This window comes from Sipha flava, unplaced genomic scaffold (genome assembly GCF_003268045.1).
Source record: "Sipha flava isolate LNK unplaced genomic scaffold, YSA_version1 48_pilon_pilon, whole genome shotgun sequence".
NCBI classification, from domain to species: domain Eukaryota; kingdom Metazoa; phylum Arthropoda; class Insecta; order Hemiptera; family Aphididae; genus Sipha; species Sipha flava.
Genome location: NW_020273306.1, coordinates 424,433 through 445,512, shown reverse-complemented (window position 1 = coordinate 445,512; position 21,080 = coordinate 424,433). Strand labels below are relative to the sequence as shown.

General features: G+C 25.6%; 1 protein-coding gene across 3 annotated transcripts in view; it reads right to left on the bottom strand.

Moving 5' to 3' along the window:
• Positions 1 to 13,231: 13,231 nt before the first annotated feature.
• Positions 13,232 to 21,080, bottom strand: part of LOC112690049 (neurensin-1-like) — a 35,307-nt gene continuing 27,458 nt past the window's right edge. For all 3 annotated transcript variants that reach the window (XM_025563946.1, XM_025563947.1, XM_025563948.1), the window contains one exon: positions 13,232 to 14,147. In XM_025563946.1, the coding sequence (XP_025419731.1) occupies positions 13,635 to 14,147 (513 nt within the window). In that variant the 3' untranslated portion in view covers positions 13,232 to 13,634. The remainder of the gene's footprint in view (positions 14,148 to 21,080) is intronic.

The following is a 21,080-nucleotide window of genomic DNA, read 5'->3' as shown; positions in this document are numbered from 1 at the left end:
TTTTTTAACTAAATAACTATATTTAACTGATCAACTGTTCCCGGATAGTAGGTAGCTTTAATATTTTTCACGTTATTATGAGTTAAATTAAATTTAATATATGTAATATATGAAATATAATTTGATAAATTTAAAGTTTAAAGTTTAAAATAAAATGAAAAAAATATTAAAATATTATGAAACGATTATGGGATTAATTATAATTTAATATTTTGGAAGATGATAAGTATTAAGAAAATTAATAATAAATGTTATCGGAGACTAAAATCATTAGTACTATGACATATCGATATAATAAGAGCAATATGAACATGAATAGTTAGACTACCAATGACTACCATTGGATTTTAATCATTTCAGTAATCTTGTCATTTTCATTCGTGATTACGTTTTAGTTGTCAACATTATTTGACAGTGCAAAGTAAACAATACTACATTATAAAATAACATTGTTATCATTATTTATTTCAATGTACAGAGTTTAAATTAAAATATAGCTGGATGAATTATTGGAACTTAAGCTTTTTAATAATATTTAAGTGAATTTAGAATAAAATTTAAATGTTCGTTTTACCCATTTATAAGTAATGAACTAAAGACTTGTGTTTACATTGTTATACAACTCACGCCATCTGATTATTTTCCTTTTCCAGAGGAGGAAAGTGGAAGGTTCATCATGAATATACAATCACCTTTTTTTATTTTTTCCTCTTTTTTTTTTTTTATTTGGAATCGCCGACATTTTAATCCAAGTAAGTTTTTAAAATCCACTGGTTTATTTGTGAAAGGAGTGCAATAATTTTCATTAAAACATTCCTACCCTCCTTCTGTACTCTTACATATCTTCCAACCATCCAAGAACCATTTTTTCTTTCTATTCATGATCAGTAAAATGTTTAATGCAAATTGAAATATCGTTTGTTTTTCCTGTGTCGCTTCCATCTCATCCCACCCGATTCAAACTATTTCTGCACTATTATCACGTGTATTGTGTTAACTGTTATTGTCGTTGTTTATTTATTCTCCTACGAGAGGGAAAACAAAGTCTCTCGAATCTGCTGTTATTTTAATTAATATTTTTTGTTTTTAGAAAGCGTACATATGAAAAGAAAAATAACTAATTTCGCCCAAGTAACATAAAAGACGGTATTCATAAAAAATGTCTTAAGCGCTAATTATTATGAAATAATCAATGGTAAAATTAAGTGAAATGACGGCGGTAGTAGTTCAAAGGCTTGATGGACCGTGTATATAGTACATAATATATAATATAAGATCTTTTGATAATCGTGGTTGAAGAAGTTAATTAATATAGTTTCGTATTTAATTAGTTCTATGAAAACGGCCATGCATTATCTGTTTGTATACCGTTGATACACACAAAGACACAAAAATGGTTCCAAAACTGAGCAAAACCAAAACCTTTAATAGGTATCTTTTTTGATTTTTTATATTTTATTTTTATATTTTAACTGATTTACTCTCATTAAAATTGAACCATGATAGTTATTAATATATTTTGGTATAAAAATCTACATTTAATAAAATATTATGTATTAAATATTTAGATGTATAATTATATAATTAGATTAATAAAAAAACTTGATATTCATTGGGTTACAACTCACAAGTTATAATATACTTATATATAATATTCGTGTTATTTTTTAACAATCAGACAGTTGATTAAATAATAATTGTTGTCTTTCTCTATTTCTCTCTATCGCTTATATTTTTCCCTAACTCCCAGTATATTTTTATTTTGGTTTTCTCAACCTTCAGTATTGTCCAAGTCTTTGCTATAGGATTTTCATATAGTAGCTTACAGCTACGCTTCACACGAAATTTTTTATAAATGATTTCCTGACATCCATACTTATTCTATTTGAAGTAAAAATAATTTTTTTTTAATACTAGGCTTAATTGATCTATGCTATCCTACATATAGTGTATATTTGACTTCAATACATTTTTTCCTACCTATATAGAGTAATTTACTTGGGTTTTGTTCTAATTTTATATCATGTACACCAGAGTATATTTTAACACACAAAGTACGAGGCACTAATGCCCACCAGTGATGATTTAATGCTACCCAGTGGTGGGTGATCGTGCTACTAATCAACAAATTCTCATAACGACCGTAGTGACAGAAGTTGATTTTCCCTGTATATTTCTCTGTAGAAGAACACCATATCTATGAACCACGATGGTAGACAATTTTATTGAAGTGCCATTTATACGTTTTTTGTTTTTTTTATATAGTGTAATACTATTATAGTGAAAATTACTTAAAACATGTTCTGGAATATGTAGTTTCACATTGTTTTAATAATTAGATAAGAGATAAGATTTTTATATTTATTTAATAAACAATAATAATATGAAAATCTTATTATTATTTAATAACTATTAAGTATATTTTAATGTTTTTATTATTCTAACGGTACTCATATTATTTTTTAACAATCTACTCATGATATATTTTGTTCTGATCTTTAATATTAATATTTTGTTAAATATTCTACACCGAATAACAGCAATTATTCTGCACCGAATAATACCGAATAACGCCGATTATTCTGCACTAAATAATACCGAATATTTGGCAACGGATCCCGAATAATATTAATTTATAAAAAAAAATCGGTATTTTTAGGTGTTGAATACAAAATATTCGGTATTCGGTTTTTCCAATTTAAGGAGTGAAAAACAAGTGAAATTGAAACTGACCGGAACTGACGCGGCTGACCACTCGTTCGAAGGCGAGCAGCGACGGTGGTCGCAGCACGGCGCGCCGGCGAGAAAGCGACACGTTCGTCCGCCGCGGGATTGCCGTCGCCGTCCGAGCCTAAGATGGCGGGCGACCGGAAGTACCTCGCGCTGTTGCAACGGATCCGGCGAGAAGACGAGGTAGCGGAACCGCGGTCCGCTTCTAAGCCGCCGGTGCCGCTGAACGACCGGGGTAACAGTTTTAGCCGTGTAAGGGCGAAATTCGAGGACCCGGGCACCTCGGCCGAAGTATCATGGTACGGCGCTCGCAAGTCACTGTCGAACGACGTCGTCACTAACCGGACGTCGGAGTTGTCGTTCGTGTCGGTCACGCAGAGGGCCGCGGCCTTCGAACCGGTAGTCCATTAACAGGTAATGGTTGTGGTTTATACCTAACAGCACTCAGACCGTTTTCTCCCTCCTCTTCCCTATGGCTACCGGTGGCGGTTATTGATCAGGGAACTTGCGTACAATTATTTGATAACACACGGTTTCCGCCATTTTCGGGTGCTTAAAACGAAGAAAGTAGTGTGCCAAACTTTTAAGTAAGTATACCTTCGTAAGAAATATCATTTTAAAACATGGATTTGAAGTAAAAACCATTTCTTATTGATGTGAAACGTCTTATGGCTCGATAGTAAGGCCGACTATTGCCGTGACCACGCACCGTCCGTAGATCGTCGAGTTAATTTGCCTCAGATCAGCCATTCCCTCCCTTACCCATGCTCTGCAATACGTATAGTATTGATATACTAGTCCAACCATTTAACATTTTTTCCAAGTTAAATCGAAAAGTTTTGAAATTTTGTAGAAAGTTTGGTTATGGGCTCCTTATTAACCAATTACAATTCGCCATCACTCCAAAGTCTGGAAGTGTTCGTCATCTTAGAATTTATGCTCGGTTTTTAGTTTTTTTTTAATATTCTTTAAAGAAATTAATTTTATCATAAAATTATAACTACACAAAAATATTTCTGATAAATTTGTAACAAATGTATATATGTATATTTTTTTGTAACTGAAAAAAGTAAATGGAAAATCCTTCATGATTCATAATTTTTCCATTATATTTTTTCCATCACTTGCACTGTTACAGTTAATCAAATTTTAATAGAAAAACTCGCAATTTTATGTCCAAGCTCCAAAAAAGGTATTTTGCGGAATTAAATTGGAAAATTTAATTAAATTTTTGAAACTTAGCAGAAAGTTTGGCTACCGGTTCCTGATTAACTAAAAAAAGTTACCATCCCTCCGATGTCTGGAAGTATCCTTCATCTTGTGCGATTTTTCGGTTTTTTCAAATACTCTTTAAAAATATTAATTTTATCATAAAATTATACTGATACAAAAATATTATTGACAAGATTTACAACAAATATGTATATAAATATTTGTAATTAAACATGTGAACAGTGAAATCCATCCACGTGTTGTAATATTTAATGTGATGCGCTTTAATAATCTACTCGTATATGGGCAGCGCGTCACACTCGTGTATCCTATTTATTGTGTATTTAGTATACAATCGACAAAACATTTTTATCATAAACTATTAAATATTATTAAAGCGCATCACATCAAAAATTATAACGTGTAGATGGATTTTACAGTTAGTCTGTCTAAGCTACAAATATATAAATATATTAGTGGCAAATTTTGTGTAGGTATAATTTTATGATCAAATTAACATTTTAAAAGACCATTAAAAAAAACTGCAAAATTGCACTTATTATCCAAGATAATGGTAACTTCGAGACTTAGGAAGGATGGCAACTTTTTATAGGTAATTGGAAACCCATAACTAATCTTTCAGAAAAATTTCAAAATTTTCCGCAAAACACCTTTTTTGGACCTTGATGACATATAAATTGTGAGTTTTTCTATTAAGACTTGAGTGATAGTAATAAAAATAAAAGCAATAAAAATACAATACAAATATAAAGAAAAAATAGAACTAGAATGTGCACAGCTATTTACGTAACCTATAAGGTGATTGAAAGTGGGTTTGTATAATTGATGTCTATAATAGAAACTCTTTACAAAAGCGCACAACATTATTTGACAGTTCAGGAAGATAGTATGCAGATATTCTATTCCCTTTTTGTTTAGCATTTTCTTTAGATTTGCTAAAAATATTTCTTATTGATTTAAATTTTTTTTTCTTCAAGATTTTCACATTCATTTTCATTTTCTGGATCAATTGACAAAAGTAATTAGGAATTTATAATTTCCTCCATGTTAGATCCTTTCAAGACTGATTAGAAACTTCCCCCCTGCTTTTGAAGAGGTTTTCGTGCTATTGTCATAGCCAATCTACCCTAGTAAATCGTTTTGAAATCGTTTAGATTTTTAGCCTCCATAAGTAACCGTAAGCATCAAACATAAAACTCTTATGTGTTCTCTTTTTTCCAACTAAACATTTTATTCGAAAAAATATTTTCATCGTATATGCAACATATATATATATATATATTCTTATGTAACATTTGGAAAGCTGTACAGTTTGGTTAGATAAAAATAAAAACAATTTTCTGTATAATTCCGTAGACTTGATCCATCGCAAAAGAAACGTGTCAATGCTTCAAGAAATCCTCTTGAATAATCACACACGGCTTCATGCGGAGGAGAGTGCCACTTTATTCCATTGACTTATCCAACGGAATATACTTATAATGTCGTGGCTTTCGAATAACATCTGAATTACAGGAATTTATCCATATGCCGTACTAAGAACTGCTTCAAACAGTAAAATGTTGTTAGACGTAATATTAAGACTAGATTTTTTGAAGTTTATAATCAAGCCACCCATCGTGTCAATAGATAAACGTCAATAACCTTTACAAATATCTTTATAAAGAATAATTTGGTAATTTGACTAATAATATACAAAAAAAAGTGTCGCTACCGTAATATAAGTATACATTTCTTGCTATAATATGAAAGTATATGTATCTCGTTGATCTTCATGTAAATATCTACTTATATAAGTAAAAATTATTTTCAAAATGTTTGTAGGAAAAATATGATTTTCTGGTATTTATAAAATTGTTAAGTAATTATTTTATCGATATTGCGAATTGGGTAGTATAAAATTATTGTCTTAAATTGATGATTTGCTAATTATCAAAATCAATTTGCAAATATTTACTAACTAAATACATAATTTAACACCCATAACAACAATAATAATATCTATAATAATAGTATAATTTATTATAATAATTTGATTTGATTTTCCGAATTCCCTGGGAATTTACAAATTCCAAAATTGTATTTAAAATTATTTACAATAAATTTACAATTATTTTATTTTATTTTATTTTTTTTTTTTGAAACCGATAGGACAAAGTAGAGAGTCAATTTCACGTACATAATACTTACTAAGTGGTTTGGATTTTCCATTTTTAAAAATTCTTCTATTTTTTGCTCATTAATATTTTTCACATGTATTAATCCCTCCGCCCAAAAATAGTTTTATCTTACTTCGTCTCTTCAAGTATATAATTATATAAATATAATATAAAATATATATGTCGTTATTTATAGTTTATACAATGTTATAGGTAAGAATATATTTTTCATATTAATTAAAAATAATTATAAGTAAAAAAATAATTCTACGGTGCAACAACAAGACATCTCCAAGCCATTATTCAATATTTTTTTGTTTGAATATTTAAAAATAAATTTTGAATTTTTTCTTATGAAATCAATTATAATTATTGCCAAGGTATTTGAATATATTTTTTGTACATTTTTAAAAGAGTTTTTTGATCCTCCTGAAAAATGTAAATAACGGGAGATAACTTGTTGTTGGTCTGCTAAAACTTGTCTAACCAATTGCTGTAACTTGGTAAATTTTGAACTTAAGAAGTTGTTTAAGCTACCAAAATTCATAAAAAAATTATGCGAAAAATAATTTATGGTCAAAATTAAATAGGTGGTTGCCATTTTAGAAAAAAAAGTTGTACTGCTCATGCATCTGTCTAATTAATTTAAACAAATTCGAAGATTATAAAAGTATGTATTTTTATATAATAAAAATCAATTAAAATAGAATTCAAATTGCAGGTCTCTACGCAAAGATATTGAGTGTTTTCAGTTAGCGTTTACGCATTGTATAGATTATCTGATAAAATACATAAAAAAGTCAAAAAAATTCACAGTTAAAACTATTAAAAATAAAATATTATTCTTTATTCGCAAATAATCAGTTATTCATGCTTTTATTTGTTTTCGTCCAACTCTGCCAGTAATATCGATAAAAACATTTTTCATAATTATATTTAAAACAAATTATCAACATTTATTTTTATGAAAACAGTAGTATGACATATTTTTACGTAAAGGCAATAGTAAGAAAATGTAAATTATTTTCGTATTTCATGTAACAACAAATAATGTCTGTCAAATAAACAAGCTGTTCAAAGGAAATGTCTGAGTAATATCTGTCATTACAATTAAACTTGTGAATTAGTTATTAAAATAAGTAATTTTTTAGGATTTTATTTTAATAATTGTATGGCAGGTGTATATTTGACACGTAATTTTTTGTATTCATAATGTCAAAAAGTTGGTACAAAGACAAAATTACAAATTGTATTTAATATTTAGGTATAAATAAAATAAATAATAAGATAAATGACTAGAATACATTGGTTCTGTAAATATTATGTAAAAATAAATTGATAAGTCTTGAAACAATGTGAATTTCTTATTTGCCAACATAAAAAAACTTAAAATTGAAATTGTATTTCTATAATTGCATGTAGAGATCTTTATTTTATATTAATGTTTATTATATAAATCTGTTTTGTGAGACGGGTGTTTTTTCATAAAAATTATCTTTGATTATATATTGTGTGATTAAAAATCATTAAATTAAAATAATCGACTAACTATTTTCACTGATTGTTTATTTTAGGTTATGTAATTATAATGTTAGTTGTGATGACCATCGAGATATTATTCATACCATATTATATTATATTATATTATTAATATTAATATTATCATATTATATTATTTATTTTACAGCTATTTATTTCGTCTTAAATATTTTACATTTTTTTACTAAAATAATTAGTGAATGTGCATTACGGAACACTATTAATTTATATATAATAGGTCCAATAACTAAATATCATAATATTCAAATATCATCAATACTAATGCACCCACAATGAAGTGTAAGAAGATGACAAATCTAAAAAAATTTTTTAATTATTGGCAAATACTGAATTTTTATAATTTTCTTCGTATATCATCAATACCTTTAAATATGTTATTATATAATTATATTATAATTTATTAAAAATACCAAAGTGTATATAGAGTCAAGGCCGTATCTGGGTGGGTCCAAGGTGTCTGGACCCCCCCCCCCCCCCCCGAAATGTCTTCAATATTTTACGAATGTTTAAAATAAATGCTTATTTATTTTTAATACCAACATAAATATTTTCAGTCAAAAATGACTTAAGCTCCAATTAATCATTGACTGCTTTTCATTTTATATCATAATATCATATGAAAATATGATATTAATTTTAATAATAGAAGATTAAATCTTTTTCTGTCTTATTTTCAACCAAATATCAAAAGTTAAGATCTAAATTCAATAAAATTACAATATACATTTTTTGGACCCCTCCCGAAAAAAATTTCTAGATACGGCCTAGTATAGAGTACTCATAAATAGCCAATATATTATATGGTTAATTATAAAAAGATTAAGTAGAAATTTACTAAATTCTTAAGGTATATTGTATATTTTCCATTTTTAATAATTTAGTAGATGGAAATCAAGTGTATAAAATACTAATTTTATTTATATTTGTGGTTCTCAGACGTATATAATAACAGCACATTTGGAAAATTATTTGCTTTTTTGAAACAGAAGTACGCAGAACCTAACTTTATTCAATTTCAGAGTATCTTACACACTTATTAATTCAATATTGTTTATGTTGGCAAATTTACATAGCCCAAAAAAATATAAAGAATTGTTTTCTTCTGAGTTATATTCATGAGTTATATTGCATTCCAATTTTAATTTTAATTTTTATTGCAGTATCGTGTATACACGTATTTTAATAATAGAAACATTTTTTTCTTGGTATTTTAACATATCTTACAGAATCATTTTGATTATTTTACGGTTCCTTCTACTTGGAAACTGCTATTATAGATAATTTATAATACAAATTAATTACATTTGTAATATATTGTTAATTATTAATTATTGTGCATAATGTTTTCATATTTATAAATATTTTTATTTAGACAATCTTCTTTTCAATTGATTCCAAACAACAATAAGAAGATGATTTATATTAATTAATCTATTATGTATTTTAATATTATAATATTGTATTCATACATAACTTATGTCTTTATAAGTATCATAAGTTGATATACATGTTCAATCTAATATGGTAAGAATACAGACAAATAACAATGATAAAATGATAAAGGTACTTATCTCTTTTGGTAAAAACTAATCAACTGTGTATAACAGTATTACATTAATTACAATAAACATTTATAAGATTTAACATGGTTATAAAAGATTAATGATTTAACATAATTTAATGTGAAATAATATAATAAATCTACAATACCCAGAAAAAAAAATAGATAAATTATTTTATATTTAACCATAAAAACTAAATACAATTAAATACTTATACGATACACCTATTGATTGTAAATGCGTAGTACAATAAAATATATTATGTAACAGCATATTATTTTATGTATGATATATAGATAGAAATTTAATACGTATTATCCGTTGTTTTGATTTAATGGTTTAATTTTAAATAAACAATTTTTTGCTATTATATAATTTTTATTTCATTTAGAACTTTTGTTTTTAACCATTAAGCTCAACAATTAAAGAAAGATACATTATCATCAATATTAATATTAATAAACACATATATATATATATATATATATCAGTAGGTAAACCAATACATATTGCATTATTTCTAGAAGCTATGGCCCATAATGTTTTTATTTATATCAAATCTATTTAAAAAAATAGCTTATTGTGAAAATTAATTTATCATTAAAGTTGACAATTGCATCATTTAGTTTCAAATTATTTAATTTTTTTCTTCCAATAACATTTAATATTGAACGCTATAACACAATTAAAATTATTTGATAACGAAACTATCCAAAATATTTTAATTATTAGTTTTAGCAATTTAAATTTTACTCATATTATATATTTATATTGGATAACGTAGTATTTAACTAGTGCATACATTATTTATAATAATCAACCACAAAATGTAAAAGATTCAGTGACTCAGAATCATAAAAGGTACTTCCTGGTTTGTTACGATTGAATCCCCTCCCCACGTAGACTTCCAACTACCCACAGTTATTAATATCATCAAACAGCACATTAAATGATTCATTCTTAAATTATCAAACCACCTTAATCCTTTCATCAATAATATGTTTTCCATGATCCTCTCCGGCCCAATTTAAAATCTACTCAAATTATAAATAAATAATAATATTAGTCTTATAATAAACAAAATAGCTAAATAATGTGAAAAATTAAGTTTATTTCTGAGTAAACTCAACAGGATATTCACAAGAATATTACTGTAATTTTATAAGAAATTATGTATTCTTATTATTTTAGAAAATTAATTGTTAAATTTTCCTTAAAAAAAAAAAAAATTATACTGACAACAATTTAAAAATTAAAAGTTCAATATATCTGGTTTAATAAAAATTGTAAATTCTTTAAAAAAATAAAAATATTTCTTTTTTTCATCTTACATTTATTTACTTATTATACATCTTAAATATTGATTATTTCATAATAAATGCGTTATAAACATATTGTAGTGACTTCAATGTATATCGAATATATAAGCTACTTTATATTTTTAAAACAAAAAATAATTTTTATATAGTTCAATTTTAAATTTTTATGAAATGTCAAAGCGTCCATTCATATAATTACTAAACTGTTATGCAAAAAATCTGAGAACATTTTAATATTATTAGGAACATGCAGAAAAATAGTTTATGTTAAATTAGAAAAAAAAATCATTCCTCACATATTTAGTTATAAGTAATGGTAAAAATTGTATTATTTCAGCTTTATTAGCTATTTATAATAAATAATCTAATTAATTTTACTATCATCCATAATTTGCTTGTTCAATACTTTAACAATCATTTTTTTATATGTAGTTCACTAATAAATACATTTGAATTTACCATGCTTAATATTTTTATATTTTTTTACTCACATCATAATCGAATTTTTTCAACAAGATGTTCAAATATTATTATTATGGTAATTTTTTTTTCTTTTATTCTAAAACTATATTAAAAATTAAATAGTTTTAACTATTGGAATAAAAATATCAAAAGAATATTAAACTCATATAACAGAAAATATAAATGATATGTTTTTATAATATAATATATACTTTTTATTAATTAAATACAAACAGTCCTGATAAAAGACAAACATATACCAAAGTTGTATAGTTTGATAAGCTTTAAATTCTATTTCAGTAATTCATTATTTAAAATATTTAATTATATTTATATTATTATTATTATTTATACAATTATGAGCATGCGTTCATTTATATTTATATACATCCTTAGTTTTTGTAGGTGAATGTCGCATAAGCCAATTTTCGTTATTGTGAATATAATATAAATTATTTGAAAAAGGCACAAGAACTTCTAGTTTATAAAATATACACATATGTGCATTACAAAAATAAATACAAAAATCAAAATATATTGTGATGAATACAACACCATCATCAATTTAATATACAAAATAGCAATATTAAGTAAATAATTTTCATAAAATGTAAAAAAAAAAAAAAAATATTTATTATTGATAATGTATTTTAGTAAAATTGAATAACAATTTTTGTTGAGTAATAATTAAGACTTTTTGTTCTTATCGCCTTGAATATGAAATTTACTAAAATATTAAAAAAAAATTATTGATGTCTTAACTAAAAAATTATTGTAGAACATAATGAAACCGAACATATTTTTCGAAAATTTAAAACCACAGCCTTTATTCAAATTATTAAAATATTAAAACCACACCATAAAAAAATGTTAACATTTATTTAAACAAATAATAACAATAAAATACACTTAACAAATTATTTACTCTTACATAACATAATGTAATATACTATTTAAACTATATATACTCTACTTATATAGATTTAATTAATATGCATATATACATATATAATTGGATTCTATATATTATATCGGTTATTTGTAAAATGGTAAACACATAAATAAAATACTGTTATTTTGTTTAAACTCGACGTTCTTCTTATGATAATTAGTAACTATGATGATTGCTACTTATTAAAATCATTCTCATCCTTTCTCGTTTAGAAATCTCAGGAAAAGCTCAAACATTAACTCAATAGTCTATGTAGAACTGAAAAATGATCCTTAATTGATGTGATTAAAATAATAATGGGTATAAATAAAGCTTTAAGATGAAAAACATTAAATAGATTTAACTGTTTTTTTCTTCAGAAAATTAAACGCTACTTTCGGTCATTTAATTCGGCAAATTACAATGCTAGAAATGTTTATAATACAGCATTTCAGTATAAAGTATAAATCATAGATAAATTCCATGTCGGGTCTGCCTTAAAATTAATGTTAAAAAAAAAATATAAAACTTCCTTAACATAATTTATTATTATTCACTCTTATGCTAATATCTCGATTAAAGTCAATTTATGTATTATATAAGTATAGTGATCTATCTATTTACCTAATTAGGCATTTATTTTAATTTAAACAATAGATTTTATTTCTACATTAGATAAATCTAGCTTGGATTCTGTCTATAGTATTATCCCTGAAAATTTTTTTTACATAATATGTAATAATATGACATAAATAAAAATAATCGATATCAAGCCATATAGTAGTTATTTTCTAGAATATTCTACTGCCATGGAATCATGTGAGTCCTCTGCGAATCGTTATCACGAAGACTGCAGATGTTTAAAGCTCATTCGTTTAAGTATTATTCCTTATTTTCATCAATAATTTTATTCATATGTAATATACATACAATGTATTAATATGTTTTAAAGTACAAGATTTATTTATTCGAAAAAACTACCCTCAAATATTATACATGCATATTATAACTGATTTCAAAATAAATTAACGCAAGAACCTTAATTTCTCACACATGTAATGATGTATTAAAAAAGCATAAGTATTTCAAAACAAAACTAATATATAATATTGTAACCAGTGAAAAATAATATAAAAGTGAAAACTCTCCTTTGATTGTTTTATTAAATAATATAATTTAAATAAAATAACATAATTCAATTTTAATAATTTTAAACCGGTTTATTTTTTATAAAATTTAATGTTTAAAAGTATGTTTATGGTTATTTTATTTTCATTTTTTAGCACCTATTACCTTTCATTTCCTTTTGATATATCTTTACTTTACCGGATATCTTTTTTTTTCAAATTTTTCCCTCTATTTTTTTTTTTTTTTTTGTCTCGACCTAAACAGATAATAAAAATATCAATCTATCCAAAAAATATTACAGATAGCTTACGTGTACGTTTACGAGGAGCATTTGACGTTCGGATAGAAAGAATGGTTGAAAGGACGTACAATAAGGGAACCTCGAAAAACTTATAACAACAACAACAATATTATTATGTATTGATAATAATAAATTGATTAGAGAATAAATAGTTACTCGGTTTAGTAATAATAATGATAATAATAATATTTATGTATATGTATAGTATGATAACTTGTCGTACGATTTTTTATTTATTTTTTTTATTTCTTAACTACTCGTGTCACCGAATTTTAGGTTTATGGCCCGCGGGTCGGGTTGCACGTTCTCCACGGACCCTGTGACGGGTATTCGGACGGACGTTTGCGCCGGTCGCCGCTGCTGACACTGCTCGACGGATGGCCGTTCCTCGTCGACGTCGAGTTTTTTCTTCTTGAACATTGCCTGACCGCCACTGCCGCCGTCACCAATGCCTCTGCCACTCCTGATCACGGACATCCAGAACCGGACGACGGTGAACACCACACCGACGGCGAACAACATCGAACCGACAAAACGACACAAGGCCAGATTTTCGTTGAACGTCACTGCCCTTCGGTCGATCATCATCACGTTGGCCGACCGGTTGATCATCGGGTCTTTGGCCGGTACCAAGTGGCCCACGGCCATCGCAACTGCTCCCAACGTAATGATAGCGAATCCCAGTACCGTGTACACACCACTGCAATGCCTGCGCCAGCGGATCTCCGGTTCCACGCAATATTTGAAATCGTCGTCTTCGTCCTACGTTCAACACAAATGCAAACAACCGTCGGATTAGAAATCACCATTTATGTGAGCACTATATTATAAAACCACCGACGCGAAAAATTCAGACTGCCGTAATGCGTCAATGTTAAACCCGGAGCTCAGCAAAAAAAAATTAAAGGACTTGTACTTGAAAATATAAAATTAAAGACAAATCACAAATTAAAAAAAAAAAAAAATCACGATTCTGATATAAACATTTATAATACTAATTTCACATTATGGAGTGATCCATTTAATTATAGACCAATTTTCTAAGTTCCATATCAAAATTAAATTTTTATTGACTTTGTGATATCTAATGATGAATTTTTAATTCGAAACCGGTCGTAAATTACACACATAATAATGAAACGAAACTAATTTATTTATTTCTATGTACAAACTATTTGTTTAAAGATTAATTTAAATTCATCAACGTTTTAAAAGATTTTTTTCAAGTTCTTTTCTAGCATACACGTAATGTAATGTAAATCAATTGCATTTTATATAAGTTTATTAAAATCTAATACTTAAAAATAAAGAAACGTTGTGATGAAAAAAAATATAAAAATATTGTATGTATAAACGTTACTAAACTTCATGTTCCTTCAAATGTTTCAACTATTTTAATCACACAATTGAGATAATTTAGTTCAATTATATAAACAAAATCCATCAATTATAAAGTTTTGTTTACTTTATGCTTATGTTTTAAAATTATGCTTATATTAGAGAAAGTTCGCAGAAAAATATTTTTAATTCAATCAATTGTTCGGTATAAATTTACTCAGATATAAATGAAAATATAGGTTCAAATTTTTATCTTTCAAATTTATAATAAGTATTTTTTTTTTTTTAATAAATTCGAACTAAATTTTCAAAATCTATCTTATGTATGTCAAAATAATATTATTTTTCAATACTTGATAAGTTGATTCAGTAGCTAAAATAATATACTTTAATTGAAGTCATGTGTTTTCCAAGCGAGCCAGCAGATAAAACAATATGTCAATACGCCATTATATTATTTGTCACATGTACTGTTTACATCATATTTTCATGATTCTCAGTGCTGATTCTGATGTGTTTTATATTTTAAAATTGGCAATATAAAATTCGATTTTTTTTTACTCACACATTCAGTGCCATGCTCAGGAAGGGATGGTTAGTGGTTGGGTGGATAGTTGAATATATAAATTTAAACATCAAAACTCCAGAAAGTGCTTTTAAAATTGAAATTGATAATATATCTTAATACTAAAAAATGTACTCATATATTATAAAAATAAACATTAAAACCAATAAAATTACCAAAAAATACTAAAAAATGCAAAACAAAATTTCACATTTGAAATGGATGTTACATAATATCTGTGAATAATAAGACACGCTCCACAAATAATTCTATTATTTCATTGGTAAAACCACGGCCCTATCCTTTTCTTTATTATATATAATTGTCATATTGGTAATTCAACTCTGATAAGGTGATTTGCGCCAATATATTACGACTTCACAATAAATAAGATTTAGATACGGGAAAACTCGAACTACAACTAACTGCATCTAATTTGATAACAGGATTGAAAAATACGCTTTCTGAATTTAAAACCAATGACAACGATTTCGATGTGGTATATGATACAATAAAATTTTATGTTGAATTTAATATAAAGATTCCAAAAGTTAGGAAACAGACAATTTCATGTATAGTTGACCCTAATGAAGATATACAACATACTCGTATTTCGTAATCTAAAAACAAAATTAAGTATTCTTATTATTTTTTTAATATTAGATGAAATGTTAAATAGTTTAAATTCACGTTTAAATCAATAAACTTTAAGTATAATTTCTGTAGTTGGAAATGTAATAAATCTTACAAAAAATGATTATTCCTGTTTTTCAAAAACATTTGTAATTAGTATTGATGAATTAAAAACTGAAATCAAACTGTTAAATAATATTCCAAACACATAATTTTAGAGGGGTTCATCAATAATAACTATTTATCAGTAGTTCCAATGGCTAGATCAGCCTGAAAAAGCCGATTTTTATTATTTATATATATTTTTATTAATCTCTATAGAACATTAGAATAATTTAGTACAATACTTCGCACAAATTATTCAAATGAGAAAATGTTTTTCTAGCTAAATTAATATTGTAAAGTCTAAATGTCCTGCTAGTACGAACCAAAGATTATTTTGACAGCTTATTTATTATGAATACTGAACAAGAAGTATGTATGGAACTTGACTATAGAAAAATAATTGAAGAATTCAAAGTATATTAGTTCCAGGAAATCGCCGAATAACCTAATAAATATTTGTTTTTATGTGACTGATATTTTCATTTTTTACTTAAACAGTATCAATGTTAAAATTGTTTGAATTTAATATTTTAATATGATAAAATAGTCAATAAACTAAAAACTAAAACCATTTACTTCGACTTTAGTATTTCTACAGTGTAACCATTACCTAACCTAAGTACCTATAAGAAAAAATTGTACCGTACATGTATCATAGTCATGCCTCTGATATACGAGTACATGATATATAATATATCACACTATATAATTATACTATTTTAATTGACAACTTGGTATTAATGTGTTATAATTTAAATTTATTTTAATTATAGAACAATTCACAAATGTACACAATTAAAAGCTAGAAACGATTTTAGAATAATTGAAACATAAAACCCCTTATTTGAGATTTTGGTATTATGACGATGATTTATTTAAATGTATTGTAATATAATACTCATAACATCTCCCCTCCCATTAAAAATTTCTAGGCACACCACTGCACGTATTGTAATCGCACCAGAAGAAAATAAATAATAAATCAGAGACGTCGACTAGTTGACTAATATTAATTATACCATAGAGTATGTAGATAATGCTAGTAAAACAGTTATTATAAAATTAAAAAAAACAGTGATCAGTGTCTGGTATGTTAATATTGTTAAGACAATTCTTAACATATTTATACTGCATCTTAAGAAATTCCTTGAGTTATCCTAGGAATATGCGTTAATTATTCGTATATGTATGGATTTTTTTTTTTAATTTTAGTACACATTATAATATTTTTAATTATGAGTATACGTTGTTGATTCCACCGACGTATGTATATTGTAAATTTATAAGATTTAATTTTGAGAGGAATGAGGTTATAGAAACCTTATTCGTATACCCTTAATTCATTTAAATATCCATCAACTTTAAGATTAATTCGAGCCTTTTAAGAAGAAGAAATTAATATCAAATTTAAATTATTATTTATATTTTTTACATACCTATTATACTCCTTAGACAAAATCGATTATCACATTGGTGATATCACGATCTGGTATAGGAACTAAAGTTTAATATACTAATATTATTGTTTAATTATAATTAGCTATATTATTCATTGTTCTCAAAATAACTGAATATGCTATTCCAATTCCGTATGCTAAATAAGGTAAAATATATTAGTATTCAATTGTGTTTTATATATCCATTTAAACAAATATTTACCGAATTAACGGGTTTTTAATGCTTTAATAGAATTCTTTATTTTAACTCTAAAATAATACCTATTTGGCAAATCATGGTTTAATCGTTTTTAGGTTTAAAAAAAAATCAAAATTTGTTTATAAAATATATCATATAAGATGATATTTCTGCTCTTATAGTTCCATAGTTTGCGTTAGAAATGAATTATGTAAAAATATTTACAAATAATTATCAGCAAGAAGGCAAAAATGCTTTTTAGAAAGTGTAAATTTCACTCATTACAAAAATAAAAGTGTGCTACTAATATAAATGGGAAAACTTAAGTTTGATATTATGCAAGTCATATACATTTGAGTTTAAGTCTAAAACTTATTGTATAAACGTATATAGTTTATAGTTATATATATATACGTATATAGTTCATCCATGAAACTAATTTAATTAATATGACTCGAGAGAAATTTTCAAAATGTATCCAATAATAATATTAAATATGATTATTTCCAAAAATCACTGATTCCGATAATAGAGCTAAATGAATATTTATTGATTGAAGGCTAAAAATAAAAGTGTGTTCAAGAATTTTTAAAATTAATAAGTATTGCCAAAAATTTTCAAATAGAAAAGTTACAAAAACTATTTATATTTACAAGATATTAATTTTATTGAAAAATAATAAATATTAAGACAAAATATGTTACTACCATGATCTTATTTATCATTTTATTTATTTTATTTAGAATTGATGCAACACATGATAATTAAAACATATATTATTCAAATTTTAAAGGCATGCAAAACGTTTGTTCTAAAATCAAAACATTTTGAGAATATATATGCTTTCTACACATCTAATCGTGTATAAAATGAAAATACAAATAATGGAGTGTTTCGATTTTGAGCAAATAATAAAACAATTTACTATACTAAACAAAAAATAAATGTACTTTATTTAATTTTGTGTTAATAGCATATTGAAAATTGTTCGGGTTTCGGGTGTATAATTTTTCATAATCACCATCATTATTATATACAATTAAATAATTTTTAATAATCAAATAATAAAATAAAAATTAGTAAATAGTTAATAATCGTAAATTAATATATAAATAAATAGTTTATATAAAGAAAAAAAAATAAATGCTTAGCCTGGAATATTATTATATTTGTAATTTACGACCGATTTCGAATTGAAAATTCGTTGTTAGGTATATACAATATACCAATATATCTATAAAATTGCGATTTATCACTATTAATTTTAATACGCCATTATTTTTTTGTCCATCCCTTAATTTTATTTATGTGTTCTTGAAGTAGTTTACTAAATCGAATGAAATTTCCATCAATGGCTAGGACAGCCTGAATAGAGTTATTATTCTGGGATATATCAGCAGTAAACACATTGTAGAGGTCGGAAGATAAATCACTGTCTTGTGGAATATATATATGACGTACGTTATATATCCATAAATGATACTACGATGTCGAACTTTAATAGATCTATTTTCTAAATTTAATAACAGGGATCTGACAAGATAAATTGGAGTTTATATAGTAGGCCATCATGCCAAATTCTATTAAAAGCTTGAACAATATCTAAAAAGAACAATAGTACCTATTGGTTTTTATGAGTAGTTGTGATTTTGTCAGTTAATCGTTAAACTTGGAGAATTATTTATTGATACATATTAAACAATACGTTTTTCGATGAAAACCCTAAAATAATCTGGATTGTGTAAAGTTTCAACACTGATTAATTTTATCTGATAATACCAACAATAATAATCTATATACATATAGGAGACCGCTCCTATTGACTCATCAACGCCCAGAGCAAACCGCTGGGTCTAAAAACTTGAAATTTTGTATAGGATTACCTTAAGCAATGTAGGGGCGCACTAAGAAAGGATTTTTCAAAATTCGACCTATAAGGGGGTAAAAGGGAGTTTTTAAAAGTTTGTTTAGATTTTATATAGCTACTATATATATACATTTAAAGATAGCAGGGATTGACTTGAGTGAAGGTTGCTTTACACATCGGCAATTGTATGTGGCATGTTCCAGAGTTAGTTCACCTACAAGCTTAGTCATTCTTGCCCCAAACAGAAGAACAATTAATGTAGTCTATAAGAAGGTGCTTTAATTATAATAAAAAAATAATAATATTCACAGCCTATAAATATATATTATCAATTAATCTAATAGTGTTAGGTATAACAATTACACACACATACACACACAATTAAATTGTGAATTCCACGTAATATTAACACAAATTAAATACTGACATATGGCCTACGAAATTGCTAAAAAATAAACTAACACACGGGCAAGCCTTGTCAGATCAGCTAGTAACATATAAATAAATAAACAATAAAATCGTAGTTTTATTGACTTTGTATATAACTGACAAAGGATTTTTACTTCGAAATTGGTTGTACTTTACAGATAATAATTCTTCAAGACAAGTTTTTATTTATTTATATATTAACTAATTTAGTTCTATACATAAACTATTTATTCATTTATTTATTTATATATCAATATACGAATATTAACCATTTAATAATTTTTTATTTTATTTTTTATTATTTCATTGACAATAATAAATCGAAATTAACAAAGAATTAGCTATTCAAATATTTATATGAAATTATTAAAAATAAGTATTGGACTAAATATAAACATAATTTTAATAAGTTAAAAGTGATAAATTATTAAATATATAGCTTATATAAGAACAAACATAAAATATTTTATATTATTATTATTTTATTAAATATATATAAATATAAATTTTATTTTATTTTTATATTTTTTGTATTCTAATTTTTATTAGTTATTAATTTTATTTTGAAATATGAAGAGCTAGTATTGAATACCTAGTATCATTGATTATAGAATAGTCTATTCTATTATCAATGCTATTATTTAAGTCAAAATATATTAAGGATTTGCATAATTTTGTTAATTGTAAAATGTGTTATATTTTTACCTTGACTCCCCCCTCCACTGAAAAAAATCCTGTGTGCGCCACTGAGTTTGATTACAATTGTATGTACAATTTAGTGATTATAGAAATGTATAAACACGCACTATCATTCCATGGAATGGTTTATTAATACATATATTTAATTTTTTTTTAAATTAAATTGGAATGATTACTTAAAAATAAATAGATTTACAAACATACACTACTAAACGCAGAGTAAACTTCAAGATGGAATGAGAAATGTTATTATAAATGTTATAAGGCTGAGGCTTATAGACTACGTCAACATAACAATTTGTACCATCGTTCAAAATGTATTTTCAAAAATGTTATCTCAACTAAAATAGATTTTAGTTTGTGAATGGTTTTGTTTATTTCCTTTTGAGAAAGAGAAGACGCTGAAAAATGTCATTTATATGAA